The 19,099-nt window shown below is 66.9% G+C and overlaps 2 protein-coding genes across 2 annotated transcripts; both read left to right on the forward strand.

The window, feature by feature from the left end:
- Positions 1–1,575: 1,575 nt before the first annotated feature.
- EMIHUDRAFT_211284 (hypothetical protein) lies at positions 1,576–7,855 on the forward strand (the record flags this gene model as incomplete). The annotated part of the gene is made up of 13 exons (XM_005768069.1): positions 1,576–1,592; positions 3,187–3,388; positions 3,769–4,002; positions 4,318–4,476; positions 4,554–4,886; positions 4,997–5,086; positions 5,171–5,440; positions 5,542–5,604; positions 5,678–5,884; positions 5,961–6,458; positions 6,539–6,847; positions 7,025–7,417; positions 7,607–7,855. The coding sequence occupies 13 exons, from the start codon at positions 1,576–1,578 to the stop codon at positions 7,853–7,855; spliced, it is 3,024 nt and encodes a 1,007-aa protein (XP_005768126.1).
- An 8,861-nt stretch (positions 7,856–16,716) lies between these two features.
- EMIHUDRAFT_211286 (DnaJ, heat shock 40 kDa protein) lies at positions 16,717–18,497 on the forward strand (the record flags this gene model as incomplete). The annotated part of the gene is made up of 2 exons (XM_005768070.1): positions 16,717–17,389; positions 18,451–18,497. The coding sequence occupies 2 exons, from the start codon at positions 16,717–16,719 to the stop codon at positions 18,495–18,497; spliced, it is 720 nt and encodes a 239-aa protein (XP_005768127.1).
- Positions 18,498–19,099: the final 602 nt, after the last annotated feature.

The following is a 19,099-nucleotide window of genomic DNA, read 5'->3' on the forward strand; positions in this document are numbered from 1 at the left end:
GATCATGGCCAGCGGGCCTCTTCGAGGCACTTCCGTACCTCGCTTCTCCGCCTCCCCCCCCCTCTCTCACCGGCGCGTCCGGCGCGACACCGCGGCGCTCCCCCGCCCCGCAATCGAGATACGCCCGAGATGAGCCGAGATTGGCCGAGATTAGGCGCGACGACCGTCACGCTCCGCCTCAACGCCATCAGCGGCGGCGGCGGCCCCTGCTCCGTCCTCCTCACTGACCACGCCAAGGGGTTCGTCAAGGAGACCTCCGTCCGCGGCGCTGCCGGCGACATGTCCACGACGCACGTCCACGACACGTCCGAGACGTGTCGTCCGGTAGGAGAACTCCATCCGCGGCGCTGCCGGCGACGGGCTCGTCATCGCGCACGGGGCGGACCCAGACGTGGTCGGCAACACCGTGGCCGATTGCGGGGGCAGCGGCGTCCGCGTGCGCGCCGGCGGCAAGGGCCGGCTGCAAAACAACGTGGTGAGCGGGCACGGCGGCGCGGGCGTGGCGGTGGGCGCCGCGTCGGAGCCGGACCTGCGCGGCAACAGGCTCAAGGCGAGCCGGCACGGGCTGCTCGTCGAGGAGGGCGGCGGCGGCCACTTCTCGGCCAACACCATCGAGGCGAACGGCCGCGGCGTGCGGCCGTGAAGAGACGCCGCTCACACACCTGCGGCGCGTGAACAGGCGAACGGCTGCGGCGTGCGGCTGCTCGCCGGCGCGACCGCGCAGCTCCGCGCCAACCACATCGCGGGCAACGGCGGCGCGGGCGTGGAGGTGAGCGGCGCGGGAGGGCCGTGCCTCCTCGTCGAGAACGAGATCCACGCCAACGGAGGCGCGGGCGTGGCGGTCGGCGACGGCGCCCACCCGCTGCTCGAGAAGAATGGGATCCGCGACAACCGGAGCGGAGGCGTGCACCTCGCCGCCGGCGCGAGGGGGAAGCTGCTGCGCAACGTGATCGAGCGGAACGCGGGGCGCGGACTGCGGGTGGAGGCGGGCGCGGCGCCCGTGCTCGGAGAGAACTTTGTGCAGAGCAATGAGGAGGACGGCGACGAGGCGGCGGCGGCCGGAGCGGCGGTGCCACGCGCCGAGGAGGGGGACGACGTGATCGGGGAGGAGTCGTAGAGAGAGAAAGTGTGTTTCAGGACCAGCAACGCGCATGGTTGGTTTGTAAAACGGCCATCAGTGGGGGGGGTTTCCGATTCCGTACTGTATGCGATCCGCTCGCAAGCCGCGAGAGGAGACGCTCCGAGACCGAGTGCTCACAAAACGAGGGACCGATTCCGTGAACGGTGAAGGCGAGAATAAATAAATAAATAAAAACGGACACCTCTCTACTGTGAGATGGGTAAAAAGGAACAGGTCCCCCTTGCGATCTTTGTGCAGGGTTCTTTGTGGGTGTGGTCGGCGACTAGCCGGGGTCGTCCTTTAGTGGCAAGACCCCAGGGGATGTCAGGCAGGTACTGCGTAGCTCTTCCGTTGTGGAGGCACGCGACTCCAGAACAACGTGAGTGTTAGAGTTGTTTGGTATTGCTAAAAATCTCTCTCTCTCTCTCGACTCCAGACTGACCCTTTACGCGCCAATGTATCACACCTCACGGTGCAGATGCTTGGGTCATGTGGAGAAGCCGAGGTAAACTAGTCCCGCAGCGAAGGTTGCATCCAAACAAATCTCAGCACCCAGATCCGCGAGACCTCGAGAGAGTAGTGCCGAAGGCGCTCCTTTTGATCGAGGCGGGGCGTTCGGCTGGCTTCTCTGTGTACTTCGCCATATGAGAAACCTCCCGGAACTACTCGATCCTGACAGATCCCCACGTTCCCCTCGACGTGGGGCTCACAAGGTCCAACCCTCGCCTTTCCCGTTCCGCTCGCGCTTGCCCCGCCGCGTCGACGCACATATGGCCGCGGGGAGCTGCACGCCCGAGCGGCGCGACGCCTCCTGCTCACGCAACCCGCCGCTCCCTCTCCGCTCCCACCATGCGATGCGCTTCGATTTGGCGCCCGAGCGGCTACGCCCCCCTCGGCCTCACAATTCCTGCCACCTCCCGTTCGCAGGTGAGGCTGCTGCCATCGGGGAGCCGCGAGACGCGGCCGCTGCCGCTCGTTTCCCACCCTTACACCGAGCGAACCCGCCCGATTGCCCCCACTCTTTTCCGGCGAGAGAGCGACGCAGCCCGCTCGCTTGCCAATCGCTGCCCGGTTCCAGTCCTAGCGCCGAGGACACGAGAGAGTGTGCCGGTCGTCGCGATGCTAACGCCGAGGCGTGCTGCCCGTAGGTGTGGCAGTGACCTGGCTCGACACTCTCTCTCTCTCTCTTTGAGCACGGCCTCTGCCTTCACAAACCACCACGCGTCGGGCGGTCGATTTCTTTTTGTCTGTGTAGGCGAGGGAAGGGGAAGGGGAGGGGAGGGTGGGGGGGGGGGGAGTGACTGGGGGGGGGAGTGACCTGGCTCGACCCCCCCCCCCCTCTCTCTCTTTGAACATCGCCTCTGCCTTCATTAGAAACCACCGCACGTCGCGCGGTCGATTTCTTTAGGTCTGTGTAGGCGAGGCTCGAAGGGGAGGGGAGGGCGTGGTGGTGGTGGTGGGGGGCTGGGGGAGGGGGGGCGGCGGGGTGGAGACTGCGACGATTGATCCAATTCTCGGAGATTCCTCGAGATATTCTCCTTCCTCCCCATATATACCCCTATACGCCCATATACGCCCATATACCCCATATACCCCCTGGACATCTCCATAGCAGTTTTTGACCCTCTTTCACATGGTCATGATCCCGTAGGTGCTGACCTCTCCGTTCGCCGAGTGTTCCGCACAAGTCTCCAGTCCCCAGTTATAATAGTAGTGCTCTGCACAGTCTCCAGTAAGAATAATGGTGCTCTGCACAGGCTCCAGTCCTCAGTCATAATAGGAGTGCTCTGCACAGTCTCCAGTAATCAGTAATAATAATGGTGCTCTGCACAGTCTAGTGGCTCTGCACTGTCTCCAGTCCCCAGTCATAATAGGAGTGCTCTGCACAGTCTCCAGTGACCTCAGTAATAATAGTGGTGCTCTGCACAGTCTCCAGTAACTCCAACCAGTAGCACTTTACTTCCACACGTTGTCCTTCACACAGCCTTCACATGAACCCGTCACACAGCCTTCTCCATGAGCTGCATCTATTGACTCTTTGGCGTGCATACGCCCGCGCGATGCAGGAACTCGATCAACATGCTCGACAAGCTCAAACTCGAGCTCGTGCCGGCCGCCGGTGACAAGCTCGTGCTCAAGCTCTCTCCTCCGCCGCCGCCGCTTGCTGACAAGCAGGCGTGTGCTTGCGCGCACGTGACAATGCGCTCCCACCTGCAAGACGTATCCTCTGGCCTTCTGACACAGGCGTCGCTGGCGGGCAACACGACCGTCAACGCTGCCGGAGGCGAGGCCGCCGGCATCCCGTCCGAGGGCAAGCCCGCTTCGCTCGAGGTCGTCATCCCGTCCGAGGGCAAGCCCGCTTCGCTCGAGGACGTCATCCCGTCCGAGGGCAAGCCCGCTTCGCTCGAGGCGTCATCCCGTCCGAGGGCAAGCCCGCTTCGCTCGAGGACGTCATCCCGTCCGAGGGCGAGCCCGCTTCGCTCGAGGACGGACGTCCCGTCCGAGTCGGCGCCGACGGCTCCTGTCGGCATCACGTCGCTGTCGCCTTCGCTCCTCGGAGCCGAGGTGAGTGTGCGCACGCCAGGATTGTCATCATCCCTCTACGGTCTCCCTGTCTCCGCACACTTGCGTGTTCTCCCCTCACCCAGGCGTGCGGCATCAAGTCCGCCGCCGCCGAGGAGTCCGCCGCCAAGTCCGCCGCCGCCGAGGAGGACGCCGAGTCGGCCACCGCGGAGGCGACCGCCGAGGAGGCCGCCACCAAGAAGGCGACCACCGAGGAGGCCGCCGCCAAGAAGGCGACCACCGAGGAGGCCGCCGCCAAGTCCGCCACCGAGGAGGAGTCCGAGGAGGCAGCCACCGAGGAGTCCGCGGCCGAGGAGTCCGTCACTGAGGTGGCCGTCGTCGCCGAGGAGTCCGCCACCGTGGAGGCCGCCTCCAAGTCCGCCGCCGCCAAGGTGTCCGCCGCCGCGGAGGCAGTCGCCGAGGAGGCCACCATCGCCGAGGCGCCCGTCGCCGAGGCGCCCGTCGCCGAGGAGGTTGCCAAGGAGGTCGTGAAGCCGGCCAAGACCGTTTCCAACACGCCCGACCCAACGGTGAGCGCGCCGCAGCATTCTCTCCTGGCACTCATCGCTTCCCACCCACCGGTAACAATTCTCTCTCCCGTCTCCGAACACCTGCGTATGCGCTCTCGCCCACAGGCGTGCGGCGTCAAGGACGACGTCGTGAAGGAGGACGACGTCGAGGGCGAGTCTTCGCCGATGAAGTCCTTCGCGAAGGTCGGAATCGTGCCGGCTGACGACGGCCGCATCACGCTCGTCATCTCCGCGTCGGAGTCGCCTTCGCTCCTCGGAGCCAAGGTGCGCGTGCGCTCGCCAGGATCGTGATCACCCCCCTCCGGTCTCTGAAAGCCTGCGTGTTCTCTCCCTCGCCACAGGCGTGCGGCGTCAACAACGTCAACATCACCGTCGCAAAGTCTGCCACGGAGGACCTCAAGAAGGACCCGGCCGCGGAAAAGGCGCCCGACGCGGGCGCGTTCGACTCGGACAAGGCCAAGGCCATGTTCGCCGCCCACGCGCCCGCCGTTTTCTGGTCCAAGTTTGAGCGCCCGACCGTCGTGGGCGCCCTCAAGAAGGCTGCGGCAAAGTCTGGCGCGGAGGCCTCCGTTGACGAGACCGGCGTCATCAAGAACGACCCGGCGCTCAAGCCGGTCATCAAGATCGACACGGCTCTCAAGAAGGCGGCGGTTTGCGGCGAGGCGCTGCCGTCGGTCAAGGAGCCTCCGGAGGAGGAGCCCGCCCCGGCGGCGAGCGCCTGGCAATCTTGCGCGCCGGCGTCTGCCAACCCACTCTGTGACCCCATCCCGCGTTCGACGCGTAGGTCGACGCCGACTGGAACGTCTCGACCAAGGAGTTTCCAGAGGAGACGGCCGCCCCGGCGGTGAGCACCCCCCAGCAGAAGCACACGCGGGTATGCGGGGACACGCGAGTCATGCAGGCGGGCACTTGCATTGATCCTGTGACCTCTCGTCTGCCGCACGGCACGCGCGCGCAGGTCATCGACGGGTGGAAGACCGCCTCCCCGCTCCGCAAGATCGAGCGCAAGGGCGAGCCCAACCTGATCGACCGCTCCAAGAAGACCACCAAGAACCCCACCCCGATCGGCCGCGTCGACCCCAACGGGTTGGGCAAGCCCAACCTGGTCGACTGCTCCAAGAGCACCACCCCGACCGACCCACCAACGGCCCCCAACGGCGTCACCACAAACGCCCCGGCCCTCACGCCGGTGGCGACCGGCGGCGCGCCGCTGCCGTCGATCGAGGAGGTTCCGGAGGAGACGCCCGCGCCGGCGGCGAGCGCCTTGCATTCTGCGCCGTGCGTTTGCCGACCCACCCCTTGACCCACCCCGCTTTCATTGATGCGTAGGGCGACGCCGACTGGACCGTCTCGGCCAAGGAGTCTCCGCCAGCGGAGAAGCCCGCCCCGGCGGTGAGCGCCTCGCACGCTGCGGTGCAACGCAGAGCCTCAACTATTGACACGCCCACCGCTTGCGCGTGCGCAGGGCATCTCCGACTGGACCACCCCGTCGAACCCGCGCCGCAAGAAGGGGCGCAAGGGCGCGTCCGCCCCGATCGTCCGCACCAAGAGCATCGCCCCGGTCGGCGGCAACAACCGGTTCGGGGCCCTGCTCGGAACGGACGGCAACGAGGGCATCCTCGGTGGCACCGGCAAGGTGACCGGCGGCTCCACGCCGCCGACCACAGACTCGGTGCTCGCCGCCTGCATACATGTAGCCTCCTCCCCCGCTCGCCGCTCAACCGCCAGTCTCGCGCCCTCCTGTTCAGGGCGCGACGGCCAACGTCGAGACGACCACGATTACCACGCCGGAGGGCTCCGTCTCTGCCTCCGGCTGGTTCTCTTGGCCCAAGTTCTGCCCGACTTACTTGCTCCGCCTCTTTGGCATCCTCGCGCTGCTCTGCCTCGGAACCGCGTTTGCGCTCTCCTCGTACTCTGCCACCTCCGCGCTTCTCTCCTCGCAGTGGCACGAGTCCCCGACTTCCTTTCCCGCAGTCACGACGCCGATCACGCCGGCATCGCTCAACGGCGTCTGCGAGATTGGCGGCGACGACACCAGCTCGTTTGCAGCCATCGCCTCTTCGGACAGCGTGCCCGCACCGCGCCAGCTCGTGACCAACAGCCCGCGCGCTGTTGAGGGCGGGCACGAGGAGGGGCGCTTGTTGGAAGCACTGATGGACGACGTCAAAGAGGCGGTGGGCGAGCCGTTGCACCTGATTGGCGAGCCGCCGGCGTCCATCATCGAGGACGTTTACGAGAAGCAGCCGGTGAGCGCCCCTCTGGCTGGTTCTGTGTGCGAGGGAGCCTGTGTCGCCCTCTGACGTATTGCCTGTGTGTTTGCGTGTAGGGCGAGGCCGACTTGGAGACCGTCCTAGCCTCGCGCAACAGCACGGAGCGCAAGGGCGAGCCCGAGATCGACTTTGTCGGTCCCGTCTACAGCAACAGGACGGGGATCATCGCTCGGGGGCGCGACACCGTCCTGCCCGTGAACGACACGTCGCCCAAGTTGCGGCCCGCCGACGCTGGGAAGCCCGGAAGCAAGGCGCGGAAGCTTGTTGAGGCTGGCCTCGCTGGGGCCTCCGTGCTGCTCGTCTCGCGCAAGAAGGCGTTCGACGCCGCCGTCCGCATGGGCGCCGCAGCGCTAGTCGTCGGCAAAGTGGCTGCCACTCCTACGGATCCTCCGCCGTCGCCATTGTTTCCTCCGTCGCCTCCGCCAGCTCCGCCGGCCTCGCCGTCTCTGCCAGCATCTCCGCCTCTGCCACCTCCATCTCCGCCCTCGTACCCGCTCGCATACTACACCGTCACCACGACGCCGGGATCGTACCCTAGCGAGGTGAGCTGGGACCTCTGGAGCGGCGGTACGGTCGTCCTCTCGTCGGCGCCCTACGCGAGCGGAGAGCCTTTCCAGGCCGAGTACGGCGTCTCCCTCTCGCCCGGCGTCGAGTGCGAGCTCGTCATGAAGGACTCGTACGGCGACGGCTGGGACGGCGCTAGCTGGTCGGGCCTCGGGCAAGAGGGCCTCACCGTTGCCTCTGGGTCCGAGGAGCGGAAGTCTTTTGTGGTGCCGTTTGCGCCGCCCTCCCCGCCGCCGTCCGCTGTGTCGTGCGGTGGCCATTTTGCCTCCGTCTGCGAGAATTGTCCGTGGGCGCCCGACGAGACGGCGCAAGAATGGTGGGCGGGCTCAGCTTGGTGCAACGGCGAGTGTGCGTGGAACTCTGCCGACGGAGTTTGCGTGGCGCAATCATTGCCGCCGTACACGCCGCCGCCCTCCCCGCCGCCGTCACCGCCGCAGCTGCCGCTGCTGCCACTCTCGCCGCCCCGACCGCTGCCGCCGCCGCTGCCGCCTCCGTCTCCGCCCTCGTACCCGCTCGCATACTACACCGTCACCACGACGCCGGGATCGTACCCTAGCGAGGTGAGCTGGGACCTCTGGTGCGGCGGTACGGTCGTCCTCTCGTCGGCGCCCTACGCGAGCGGAGAGCCTTTCCAGGCCGAGTACGGCGTCTCCCTCTCGCCTGGCGTCGAGTGCGAGCTCGTCATGAAGGACTCATACGGCGACGGCTGGGACGGCGCTAGCTGGTCGGGCCTCGGGCAAGAGGGCCTCACCGTTGCCTCTGGGTCCGAGGAGCGGAAGTCTTTTGTGGTGCCGTTTGCTAACCCGTGACGAAAAACGGACACACACCAAGCGCTAAGCGTGATGACGTGAGTTCGAATTCGGAGGTGCATCTGAGCAAAATTGGGCCCGCTCAAGATGTGAAAAAAAAATTATAAGGGTCAAGGTGCCGATTCGATCCAGAGGCCACTCGATCCTCGAGCGGCGGACGGCTCGGGTTGGCATCGTAGATGATGGACTGGAGATGGTGCCCACTCAACGTCCGATGATATAGCCAAAAATAATAAACACATAAAACCGAGGGAATTCACCACACACACCGACGCCCGAAGTGCCAAGAAGGACGTCACCAGTACGAAACCTCAGAAGGCCAGTGGCGTCGAGAGAACATTCCCTCGAGAGCGAAAAAGAAAGCACAACCAAACCTCCTTCCCAGGTTACCCCCGCCAAATGCCGCCGTTCTCGGGGCATGCTATCCTGTGTAAGCAGGGCAGGTGGGGGAGGGGGGCACTCCCACGGACGTATGTATCCGTGGTGACTGTCTCTAGCGTCGGAGGCAAGGGCGAAGCTAAGAATATTTAATTTTTTTTTGTGGTGCCGTTTGCGCCGCCCTCCCCGCCACCGTCACCGCCGCAGCTGCCGCTGCTGCCACTCTCGCCGCCCCGACCGCTGCCGCCGCCGCTGCCGCCTCCGTCTCCGCCCTCGTACCCGCTCGCATACTACACCGTCACCACGACGCCGGGATCGTACCCTAGCGAGGTGAGCTGGGACCTCTGGTGCGGCGGTACGGTCGTCCTCTCGTCGGCGCCCTACGCGAGCGGAGAGCCTTTCCAGGCCGAGTACGGCGTCTCCCTCTCGCCTGGCGTCGAGTGCGAGCTCGTCATGAAGGACTCATACGGCGACGGCTGGGACGGCGCTAGCTGGTCGGGCCTAGCAGCGGCGACGTCTCGCTGGAAGGCGCCAGCTTCAGCGAGTGCACGGCTGACAATGTGCGTCTCCCACGCCCGCACACGCTTGCCCCCCCGTACACACACGCTCGCACGCCATCGCCGCGCCGGAAGCGGCAGAAGAAGGCAGAGGGACAGTGGGGTGGCAGGACCCGCTTTCCCCAAAGGGCCGCTCTGGGCTTGCCCGCCCTCTCTCGCTCGCTGACGCCTTCGCCGCTTAATGCCTGCGCGCCCCAACTCGCGCAGTACGGAGGAGGTATGTACGTGGGGAGCAGCGGCGACGTCTCGCTGGAAGGCGCCAGCTTCAGCGAGTGCACGGCTGGCGAGGTGCGTCTCCCACGCCCGCACACGCTCGCTTCCCCCGCACACGCACGCTCGCACGCCATCGCCGCGCCGGAAGCGGGAGAAGAAGGGAGAGGGACAATGGGGTGGCAGGACCCGCTTTCGCCAAAGGGCCGCTCTGGGCTTGCCCGCCCTCTCTTGCTCCCTGACGCCCTCGCCGGTTATGCCTGATCGCCCCAACTCGCGCAGTTCGGAGGAGGTATGCTCGTGTACGGCAGCGGCGACGTCTCGCTGGATGGCGCCAGCTTCAGCGAGTGCACGGCTGGCAATGTGCGTCTCCCACGCCCGCACACGCTTGCCTCCCCCGCGCACACACGCTCGCACGCCATCACCGCGCCGGAAGCGGCAGAAGAATGCAGAGGGACAATGGGGTGGCAGGACCCGCTTTCCCCAAAGGGCCGCTCTGGGCTTGCCCACCCTCTCTCGCTCGCTGACGCCCTCCCCGCTTAATGCCTGCGCGCCCCAACTCGCGCAGTACGGAGGAGGTATGAGCGTGGAGAGCAGCGGCGACGTCTCGCTGGATGGCGCCAGCTTCAGCGAGTGCACGGCTGGCGAGGTGCGTCTCCCACACGCACGCTTGCCTCCCCCGCACACGCACGCTCGCACGCCATCGCCGCAGCCGGAAGCGGGAGGCGAAGGCAAAGGGGGGCACGCGTTCCCCAAAGGGTTGCTCTGGGCCTGCCCGCCCTCTCTCGCTCTCTGACGCCCTCGCCTGCGCGCCCCAACTCGCGCAGAAAGGAGGAGGTATGTTCGTGTACCAGAACAGCGGCGACGTCTCGCTGGAAGGCGCCAGCTTCAGCAAGTGCACGGCTGATGTGCGTCTCCCACGCCCGCACGCGCTTGCCTCCCCCGCACACGCACGCTCGCACGCCATCGCCGCGCCGGAAGCGGCTTACGCCTGCCCGCACCCAACTTGCGCAGTGGGGAGGAGGTATGCTCGTGAAGAACAGCGGCGACGTCTCGCTGGAGAGGGCCAGCTTCAGCGAGTGCACGGCTGGCGTGGTGCGTCTCCCACGCCCGCACACGCTTGCCTGCCCCGCACACGCACGCTCGCACGCCATCGCCGCGCCGGAAGCGGGAGAAGAAGGCAGAGGGACAATGGGGTGGCAGGACCCGCTTTCCCCAAAGGGCCGCTCTGGGCTTGCCCGCCCTCTCTTGCTCCCTGACGCCCTCGCCGCTTATGCCTTCCCGCCCCAACTCGCGCAGCACGGAGGAGGTGTGTACGTGGAGAACAGCGGTGGCGTCTCGCTGGATGGCGCCAGCTTCAGCGAGTGCACGGCTGCCTGGGTGCGTCTCCCACGCCCGCACACGCTTGCCTCCCCCGCGCACACACGCTCGCATGCCATCGCCGCGCCGGAAGCGGGAGAAGAAGGCAGAGGGACAATGGGGTGGCAGGACCCGCTTTCCCCAAAGGGCCGCTCTGGGCTTGCCCGCCCTCTCTTGCTCCCTCGCCGCTTATGCCTTCCCGCCCCAACTCGCGCAGCACGGAGGAGGTATGCACGTGATTCGCAGCGGCGACGTCTCGCTGGAGAGGGCAAGCTTCAGCGAGTGCACGGCTGCCGAGGTCCACGCCCCCCCGCACACGCTCGCCTCCCCCGCGCACACACGCTCGCACGCCATCGCCGCGCCGGAAGCGGCAGAAGAAGGCAGAGGGACATTGGGGTGGCAGGACCCGCTTTCCCCAAAGGGCCGCTCTGGGCTTGCCCGCCCTCTCTCGCTCGCTGACGCCCTCCCCGCTTAATGCCTGCCCGCCCCAACTCGCGCAGTGGGGAGGAGGTATGTCCGTGTGGAGCAGCGGCGACCTCTCGCTGGATGGCGCCAGCTTCAGCGAGTGCACGGCTGGCTGGGTGCGTCTCCCACGCCCGCACACGCGCTTGCCTCCCCCGTACACACACGCTCGCACGCCATCGCCGCGCCGGTAGCGGCAGAAGAAGGCAGAGGGGCATGGGGGTGGAGAAGGGGCACGCTTTCCCCAAAGGGCCGCTCTGGGCCTTGCCCGCACTCTCTCGCTCCCTGACGCCTTAATGCCTGCCCGCCCCAACTCGCGCAGTCCGGAGGAGGTATGCGCGTGGAGAACAGCGGCGACGTCTCGCTGGAGAGCGCCAGCTTTGTCGAGTGCACGAGTGGCTCACAAGCGGTGCCGCGCGCCCCCTCCACAAGAGGGTGCACAGACTGAAGCGGGAGGCGACCAGACTGTGCTCTTTTGTAGGCTCTTTATCTCAATGGCATCGAGCGCCTAGCTCTCACCAACTCGCAGTTTGTCGACAACATGGCGGAGGCATCCCCCGCTGCACTCTTCTTCGCCTCCAGCGTCGGTGCCACCGATTCGCTCCTCCGCAACACGACCTTCTCCGGCAACTCTGCGCCAGGAGACATCACCATCCTCGCCGCCTCGCCTCTAACGTGGGACTGCCCGCTCGGCTACTGGATGCCGAACGTCGGCCAGCTCTTTGGCGACCTGTCCGGCTGCAACAGGCTCTGCGCGGAGGGTCACTACGGGCACGCGCCCGACCACTCTACCTCCGACTGCAGCGGCCCCTGCTGGCCCGGCCATTTCTGCCCGAAGGGATCGGTCCTCCCACAGAAGTGCCCCGCCGGCACCCACATGCCCAACAGGCGGGCGGCGAACATTTCGGACTGCTTCCTCTGCGCCCCCGGCCAATACCAGCCAGAGAGCGGCCAGGAGGAGTGCTTGCCTTGTGCTGCGGGCTCCTTCTCCCCCGACGTGGGCAGCGCCGCCTGCGAAGCCTGCCCGAAGGGCGGCGTCTGCGAGGACGCGGGCGCCGCCTCGCGCCTTGTCTGGCAGCCTTGCCCCGCGGGCAGCTTCAACCCGAACAGAGGCTCCAGCTCGAGCGCGGCGTGCGAGTTGTGCCCCATCGGCACGGCGAGCGCGGCGCCAGGGGCGGAGGGCAGCGAGACGTGCGAGCCCTGTGAGCCCGGTCATTTCGGCGCCACGCCTGGCCTCTCCAAGTGCGAGCGGTGCTTTGCTGGCTCCTACCAGAACGACACGGGCGCCGCCGAGTGTCTCCGGTGCAAGCCCGGCAGCCTCTGTCCTCGTGGCGCGTCGCTCGAGCTGCCTGCGGCGTGCGAGCCGGGTACATACGCCAACGCGATCGACGCCGACGGCGATCCCGACTGTTTTGTTTGCCCGGCGGGATCGTCGTGCGGCGGCGGTGCGGCGCCGCCGGCTGAGTGTTCGCCCGGCTCCGTCGCCGCCACGCCTGGCCTTGCCAAGTGCGAGCGCTGCTCCGCCGGATCCTACCAGAACGCGAGCGGCGCTGCCGGTTGCGTCCCGTGCGGGCTTGGCAGCTTCTGTCCAGTCGGCGCGTCGCTCGAGCTGCCTGCGGCGTGCGAGCCGGGTACATACGCCAACGTCACGGACGGCGACGGTTTGCCCGAATGCTTCGATTGCCCGGCGGGCTCGTCGTGCGGCGGCGGCGCGGCGCCGCCGGCAGAGTGCTCGCCGGGCTCCGTTGCCGCCACGCCTGGCCTCTCCAAGTGCGAGCGCTGTGAGCCCGGCACCACCTCTGGCGTCGGCAGCAGCGCCTGCAGCGAGTGTGCCGCAGGCACTTACGCCGCCAACCCCGGCCAGGGCCAGTGCGTCCCTTGCCCCTACCCCCTCAGCAGTGAGCGCGGCGCCGTCATCTGCTCCGTCTGCCAGAAGGACTTCTACCTGCTCCAGAGCGCCGACCCGGCCGACATCTTCTCCTCCCCGACCGACTACTGCAAGCCATGCCCATCGGACGCCGCGTGCCCGGTCGGCACGACCCTCGAGACCCTCGGCATCCCGCCCGGCTTCTGGCGCGCCAGCTTCTCCAGCGCCGAGCTCACAGAGTGCCGCGCCTTTGGAGGGGATGGCCAGGCGGGCCAGGCGCGGTGTGTCGGCAATGTTGATCCGGGAGAGGCTAGCGGTCGGAGGGCGCAGGAGGCCGGCTTGGACTACTGCGCAGACGCCTTCGCCGGCCCCGAGTGCCAGCTCTGCCGCGAGCCGAACCACTACCTGGACGCCGACGGCGCCGCCTGCAACAAGTGCGTCGCTGTCGGCACGGCGGCGGGGCACATGGCGGGCATCGCCCTCGGCCTCTGCGTCGCGTTTGGCCTCGTGGCGTTGGCGTACTCAGTTCAGCGCGGGCAAACCGAGTGGAGGAAGGAGCGCTTCATCGGACTTCCCTTGCGCATCGCCGACCGCACCGGTGACGCGATTTACAAAATCGGCCTCATCCCCAAGTTCAAGATCTTGTTTGGCTTCTACCAGGTCTGCCTCGTCCTCTCCACCACCTACTCGGCGCGGCTGCCGGAACGGTACACGGGCTGGACGGAGGCGCTGGCCGAAGCCGTCTTCATCGACTGGTCGGGCATCGTGCTGCCGGTGCAGTGCCTGGCGCACACGTCCCGGCTCGTCGCCGTCGCGATCTCTCCCATCGGCGTCATCGCACTGCTCCTCTTTGCTGGCATTGTCTTGCGGCTCTGTGCTCGCTGGCGGCGTGCTCGGCGAGGGGCTGGCTGCGAGAGCGGCTCCGAGGTCGACGGCGCGACAAGCAACGTTCTCGGTGGCGACGCACAGCTGCAGGAGCCACCATCGTCTTCAGCTGCGGAACCACCGACGGCGCTGGCCGAAACTGACGATGCGGCGGTCTTTTCATGGCCTGCAGAGGTGGCGCTCGGCCTCCTCGACCTCACGCCGGCGGGTCTCGTGCTCATCTTTCTCTTCGTGCCGTCTGTGAGCGCCACGGTCTTGCGCGCGTGGTCGTGCCAGGTGCTAGCCACAAACAAACAAGCCCCCGCCCCCCCAACCCCAACCCCCTTAGCTTGTGTCGATGTGCGCGCAGGGCTACACCACCTCTGCGCCGGGCGAGACGCTCGCTCTGGTCGAGTACATGCGGCAGGACGCGAGCGTCGAGTGCGGCACCGACGAGCACGACTCCATCACGAGACTCGCCACCGGCTTCGTCGTCCTCTGGCCGGTCGGTTCGCTAGTCCTCTACTCGGCCCTTCTTCTCGCATGCTACAAGCCGCTGCAGGCCAAGTCGCCGAACGCGCTGACGAAGGCCACCGCCTTCCTTCACCGGGAGTACAAAAGGAACTGGTACTGGTGGGAGGCGGCCGATCTGGCCCGCAAGCTCTTTCTGACGGGCTTCGTGCTGCTGGTTGCCGAGGAGGAGGACTCCTTTGTTCGTCTCGTCGTGGCGGTGCTCGTGTGTTCGTGCTACGCCGTCGCGATCGCCCTGGTCCAGCCCTACAAGCGGTTCGAGGACAACATCCTCGCCGTGGTGCGCCTTTCGCCCAATCCCACACGCCCTTTGCGCTTGCTTGTGCTGCAGCTCTCAAGCACACGCTTGGATCGCCGTGGCCAGTCCATCACCCACCCCACACACGCCCTTCCCACTGCAGTCACTCTGAGCCCAACGGACGCGGCTCGCACTGCAGGCCACCAGCCTCGTCCTCCTCCTCCTCTTCCTCGGTGCCAGCTGGACCACCATCTTCCTCAACATCGAGTTGCGATTCCCCGGGGACGAGCCGGGGCAGTCGGCCTCCGCCGTCCTCGGCTTCAGGTCCGAGAATGGACTGGTGAACTGGATGCTCGTCCTTGCTGCGGCTGCGCTCCTGATCTTCCTCGTGGGTACCATCATCGCCATCCGCCGCCTTGCCAAGGTCCCCACGATTCGCCTCGTCTCAACCAAGCAGCCCCCCGAGCTGGCTCTGGTGGACGGCCTCACGTGGCACCTCTTCCTCTCGCACATCTGGTCAGTCCTGTGGTCAGAGGGAGACGCGGCGTAGGAACCCGCCAGACGACCCGCCACTCCCCGAATAGGTCCACCGGCCAAGACGCCGTCGCGGTCATCAAGAATGAGCTTAAGCTCTTGATCCCCGGCATCAAGATCTTCCTCGATGTGGACGATTTGAAGGACATCGGGTCGCTGGAGGATTACGTTGACCGCACGCAGGTCATGCTCTTCTTCCTGTCGAAGGGCTACTTCCGCTCGAAGGCACTCCCCCAGCCCCTCCCTTTCCGTGCCTCGCTGTGTCGCCCACGACTACTCGTGCGCTCCTTGCCTGCAGAACTGCCTGCGCGAGATTCAGACGTCGCTCGAGAAGAGCAAGCCGCTCGTCCTCGTGCAAGAGGCGGACCCGGCCAAGGGCGGCGGGACGCTGCAGGCGCTCCCCGCCCACCCCCAGCTCTGACCCTGCGGGGATTGCTCTCGCCACACACGGCTCTGAGGGGCGGTGTCGCCGCCGCCGCCGCACGCCAGCACTCACTCACGCACACCGTCGCTGCACGACTGCAGGAGTTGCGAGCACAGTGCCCGGAGGTCCTCCAGCCGGAGATCTTTGACAGTGGGTGGGCGCAGACGACGTGGCACCGCATCGACGAGTATCAGCGTGTCTCGCTTAAGATCATCTCCGAGGTGCCGCCACGGACAACTCCCTGCAGCTGTTCTGCCGTCGCCTCGACCTTGACCGCCGCCCCCTCGCACCTACCCACAGGCGCTCCTCCTCTGCTCGCCACACTACCTGAACCTGGCCTCCCTCCCGCTCTTCATCCCGGGCGAGGTCCAGGGCCAGCCGATCTCCTTCTCCAAGTCCGTCGTGCTCTGGGCCTCGCCGTTCGATGAGGGCGCAGACGAGCTGGCCACCAAGCTCGCCACCAATTTCTCCGGCCTCACCGTCTCCACCGCCGAGGAGGCGGGCGACGCCACGCACATGCTTCTCTATCTGAACGCCGACACCTGGTCCGACGAGAGGCTGGCCGAGCAGGTCAAGCAGGCGCGCCAGGACAGGCTGAAGATCGTCATGGCGCACGAGAACGACCTCGACCGCGGCGGCTGTGAGTTCGCCAAGTTTTTTGAGACCACGCCGCAGGAACGCTGCCCATCAGCGGTCCATCGTTTATGACACACCCGCCTGCTCCATGCCCCCCTTCCCCGCCGCCGCAGGAGCTCATCAACGGCGGGCTCTACGACGCCCTCGCCATTGCCTGCTTCCCCGGCCTGCACCATGAGGTGCGCTCCCCCGGCGGCACCTTTGCCACAGCGCCCGCCTGCTCCTGAAGCGACTGTTTTGCACCCCCGGTCTCACAGGTGTCGCTCGTGCTGCTGGCCAAGGCTCTGGGCGCAACCCCGGTGCGCTCGAGCATCCGCGACTCGCTTTCGAACATCGGGCGCTTCACTACCGTGCCTCGCGGCTCGACGACGTCCGACCCAGTCGTTACCGAGGAGGATTCGCAGCTGGAGCAGGTGCTAGAGGTGGAGCCGGTGGTGTAGAGGTGACGAGCAACTTGCAGTCCGGCTCAAGCGGCAAGGGTTGGACGCGCTCCCGACTTCCAGGAGTTGCGCTGCTTTTGGCATGGCGTTTCATGTTCATGTACTTCGACGAGCTAACGTTAGAGCGACTCTCTCTCATGCCCACTGTGAACAGTTGGGATCTGTTCCTGCGCAGGTAAATTCATAGAGCTGCGCGTGTTGTGTGTCCGGCGCTGTTACGAGAGCGGAGAGGGGGTGCGTGTCGCAGCTCGCACTACCGTAGTAGTACCTAGTACTTTCGTAATAGTATGCCTTGACTTCGTAGAGTGCCCCCTATCCGGGTAGGAGCCGGAACCCTGCGCCGTCAGTATCGCATGTGTGCATGGACCCGCACGCCGACCTCTACAGCGTGCTCGGCGTGGCTGAGGAGGCGTCCGAGGACGAGCTCAAGCGTGCCTTTCGGCGCCTGAGCCTCGCCTACCACCCAGACCGATGGCAGGCGCCGCAGGACAAGCGCGAGGCCGGCGAGCGCTTCCTGCACGTCGCTCGCGCGTACGGCGTGCTGAGCGACGAGCGCAAGCGCATGGCGTACGATGAGCTCGGGCCGCGCGACTTTGAGCAGGGCCAGCAGCTCCTCACTGCAGAGGTGGACTCAGCGGCGAAGCTCCGCGCGCGGTTCGAGCGCGAGAAGCGGCGCGTGGCGGAGCAGGCGTACCACGGCAAGCTGCGCATGTCGGGCTCGCTCGTCGTCGGCGCGTCCGCGTCGGACCTCCTCGCGCCTGCCGACCCGGACCTCCCACTGGGCGAGCGGCTGTGGCCCCACATCTCCTCTGTCTCGATGAGCGAGGACATGGCGCTCGCGCTGTCGCAGCGGACCGCGCTCACCTGCGGCTGCCAGCTGCTGACCAAGGGCGGGCTGGGCGGCTGCACGCTGCGGCTGGGCTTCAAGCGGCAGCTCGGCCACCACGCCTTCCTGCACGCGTCGGCGTCCGGCCTGAACGGCTCTCCCGCACCACCCACGGGACGGAACCCACACTGGATTCGACACTATGGAGGTATGGCACACGCAGGCTCTCCGATCAGCGCCGGCTTGTCTGCGTCGCGCCGCCTCTCGCGCCACTCCAACGGCGCCGTCTCCGCCTCCCTCTCGTCGCGCGGGCTCGCATACCTAGTCGACCCATTATTATTATTATTATTATTAATAATTATTATTATTATTATTATTATTATTATTATTATTATCGGCCACCCCGCACCCTCCTCCGCCTCTGCCACCTCCTCTCTCCTCGCACCCAGACGGCCACCCCGCACCCTCCTCCGCCTCTGCCACCTCCTCTCTCCTCGCCACCCCGCACCCTCCTCCGCCTCTGCCACCTCCTCTCTCCTCGCCACCCCGCACCCTCCTCCGCCTCTGCCACCTCCTCTCTCCTCGCCACCCCGCACCCTCCTCCGCCTCTGCCACCTCCTCTCTCCTCGCCACCCCCGCCCCACCTCTCACAGACCACCCCGCACCCTCCTCCGCCTCTGCCACCTCCTCTCTCCTCGCCACCCCGCACCCTCCTCCGCCTCTGCCACCTCCTCTCTCCTCGCCACCCCCGCCCCACCTCTCACAGACCACCCCGCACCCTCCTCCGCCTCTGCCACCTCCTCTCTCCTCGCCACCCCCGCCCCACCTCTCACAGACCACCCCGCACCCTCCTCCGCCTCTGCCACCTCCTCTCTCCTCGCCACCCCCGCCCCACCTCTCGCAGACCACCCCGCACCCTCCTCCGCCTCTGCCACCTCCTCTCTCCTCGCCACCCCCGCCCCACCTCTCACAGACCACCCCGCACCCTCCTCCGCCTCTGCCACCTCCTCTCTCCTCGCCACCCCCGCCCCACCTCTCACAGACCACCCCGCCCCACCTCTCACAGACCACCCCGCACCCTCCTCCGCCTCTGCCACCTCCTCTCTCCTCGCCACCCCCGCCCCACCTCTCACAGACGGCGGCGACACACGCTACAACACACACACTCACAACCGGCACCTCGGCCAGCTGACACTGCCACACACCCCCGAGTGAGCGTCCGGCACTCTGCGCCACTCGGGGCCGCGTCGCCCGCTGTCGCCCCCCTAGCACCCAAGGTGCCCGAGGGCACAGCCTACACTCCCGACCGGCGCTAGGCTCGCCGACATACCATACCTCCATAGTACCGAACCCAGTGTGGGTTCCCTCCCGTGGGTGGTGCGGGAGCAGAGCCAGCCCCCGAGGTAGGCTCACCGACGTCTGCCTGCGCGCCTCGCGCCAGCTGACCAAACACACGCTCGGGGAGGCAGTCTGGCTGGTCGGCAGCGGCGGGGACGACGGCTCGCTCTGCTACCGCACCGCCCTCGGGACTGAACCCACACTGGGTTCGGTACTCTGGAGGTGTGGTACTCCGTAGGCTCGTTCTGCCTCCGACTCTCGCGCACAGGCAGCCGCCCGCCCTCTGCATCTCGGCTAGATCTCGGCGAGATCTCGGCGAGATCTCGGCTATCTCGGCGAGATCTCAGCGAGATCTCGGCTACTTCTGCCCGTCCCGCCGACGCTCGGCTCGAACGGACGCTGATCTCGGCTTAGATCTCGGCTAGATCTCTCGGCTAGATCTCGCGGCTAGATCTCGCGGCTAGATCGCGGCTAGATCTCGGCTGTAGGCAGCCGCGCGCCCGCCGCTCGGCCCGAGGAGGAGGGGGAGGGGGGGGAGGGGCAGGCCGGCGGCGGCACGGGCGGCGGCAGAGGAGGCGGC

The sequence above is a fragment of the Emiliania huxleyi genome (assembly GCF_000372725.1).
Source record: "Emiliania huxleyi CCMP1516 unplaced genomic scaffold EMIHUscaffold_47, whole genome shotgun sequence".
Lineage (NCBI taxonomy): Eukaryota > Haptophyta > Isochrysidales > Noelaerhabdaceae > Emiliania > Emiliania huxleyi.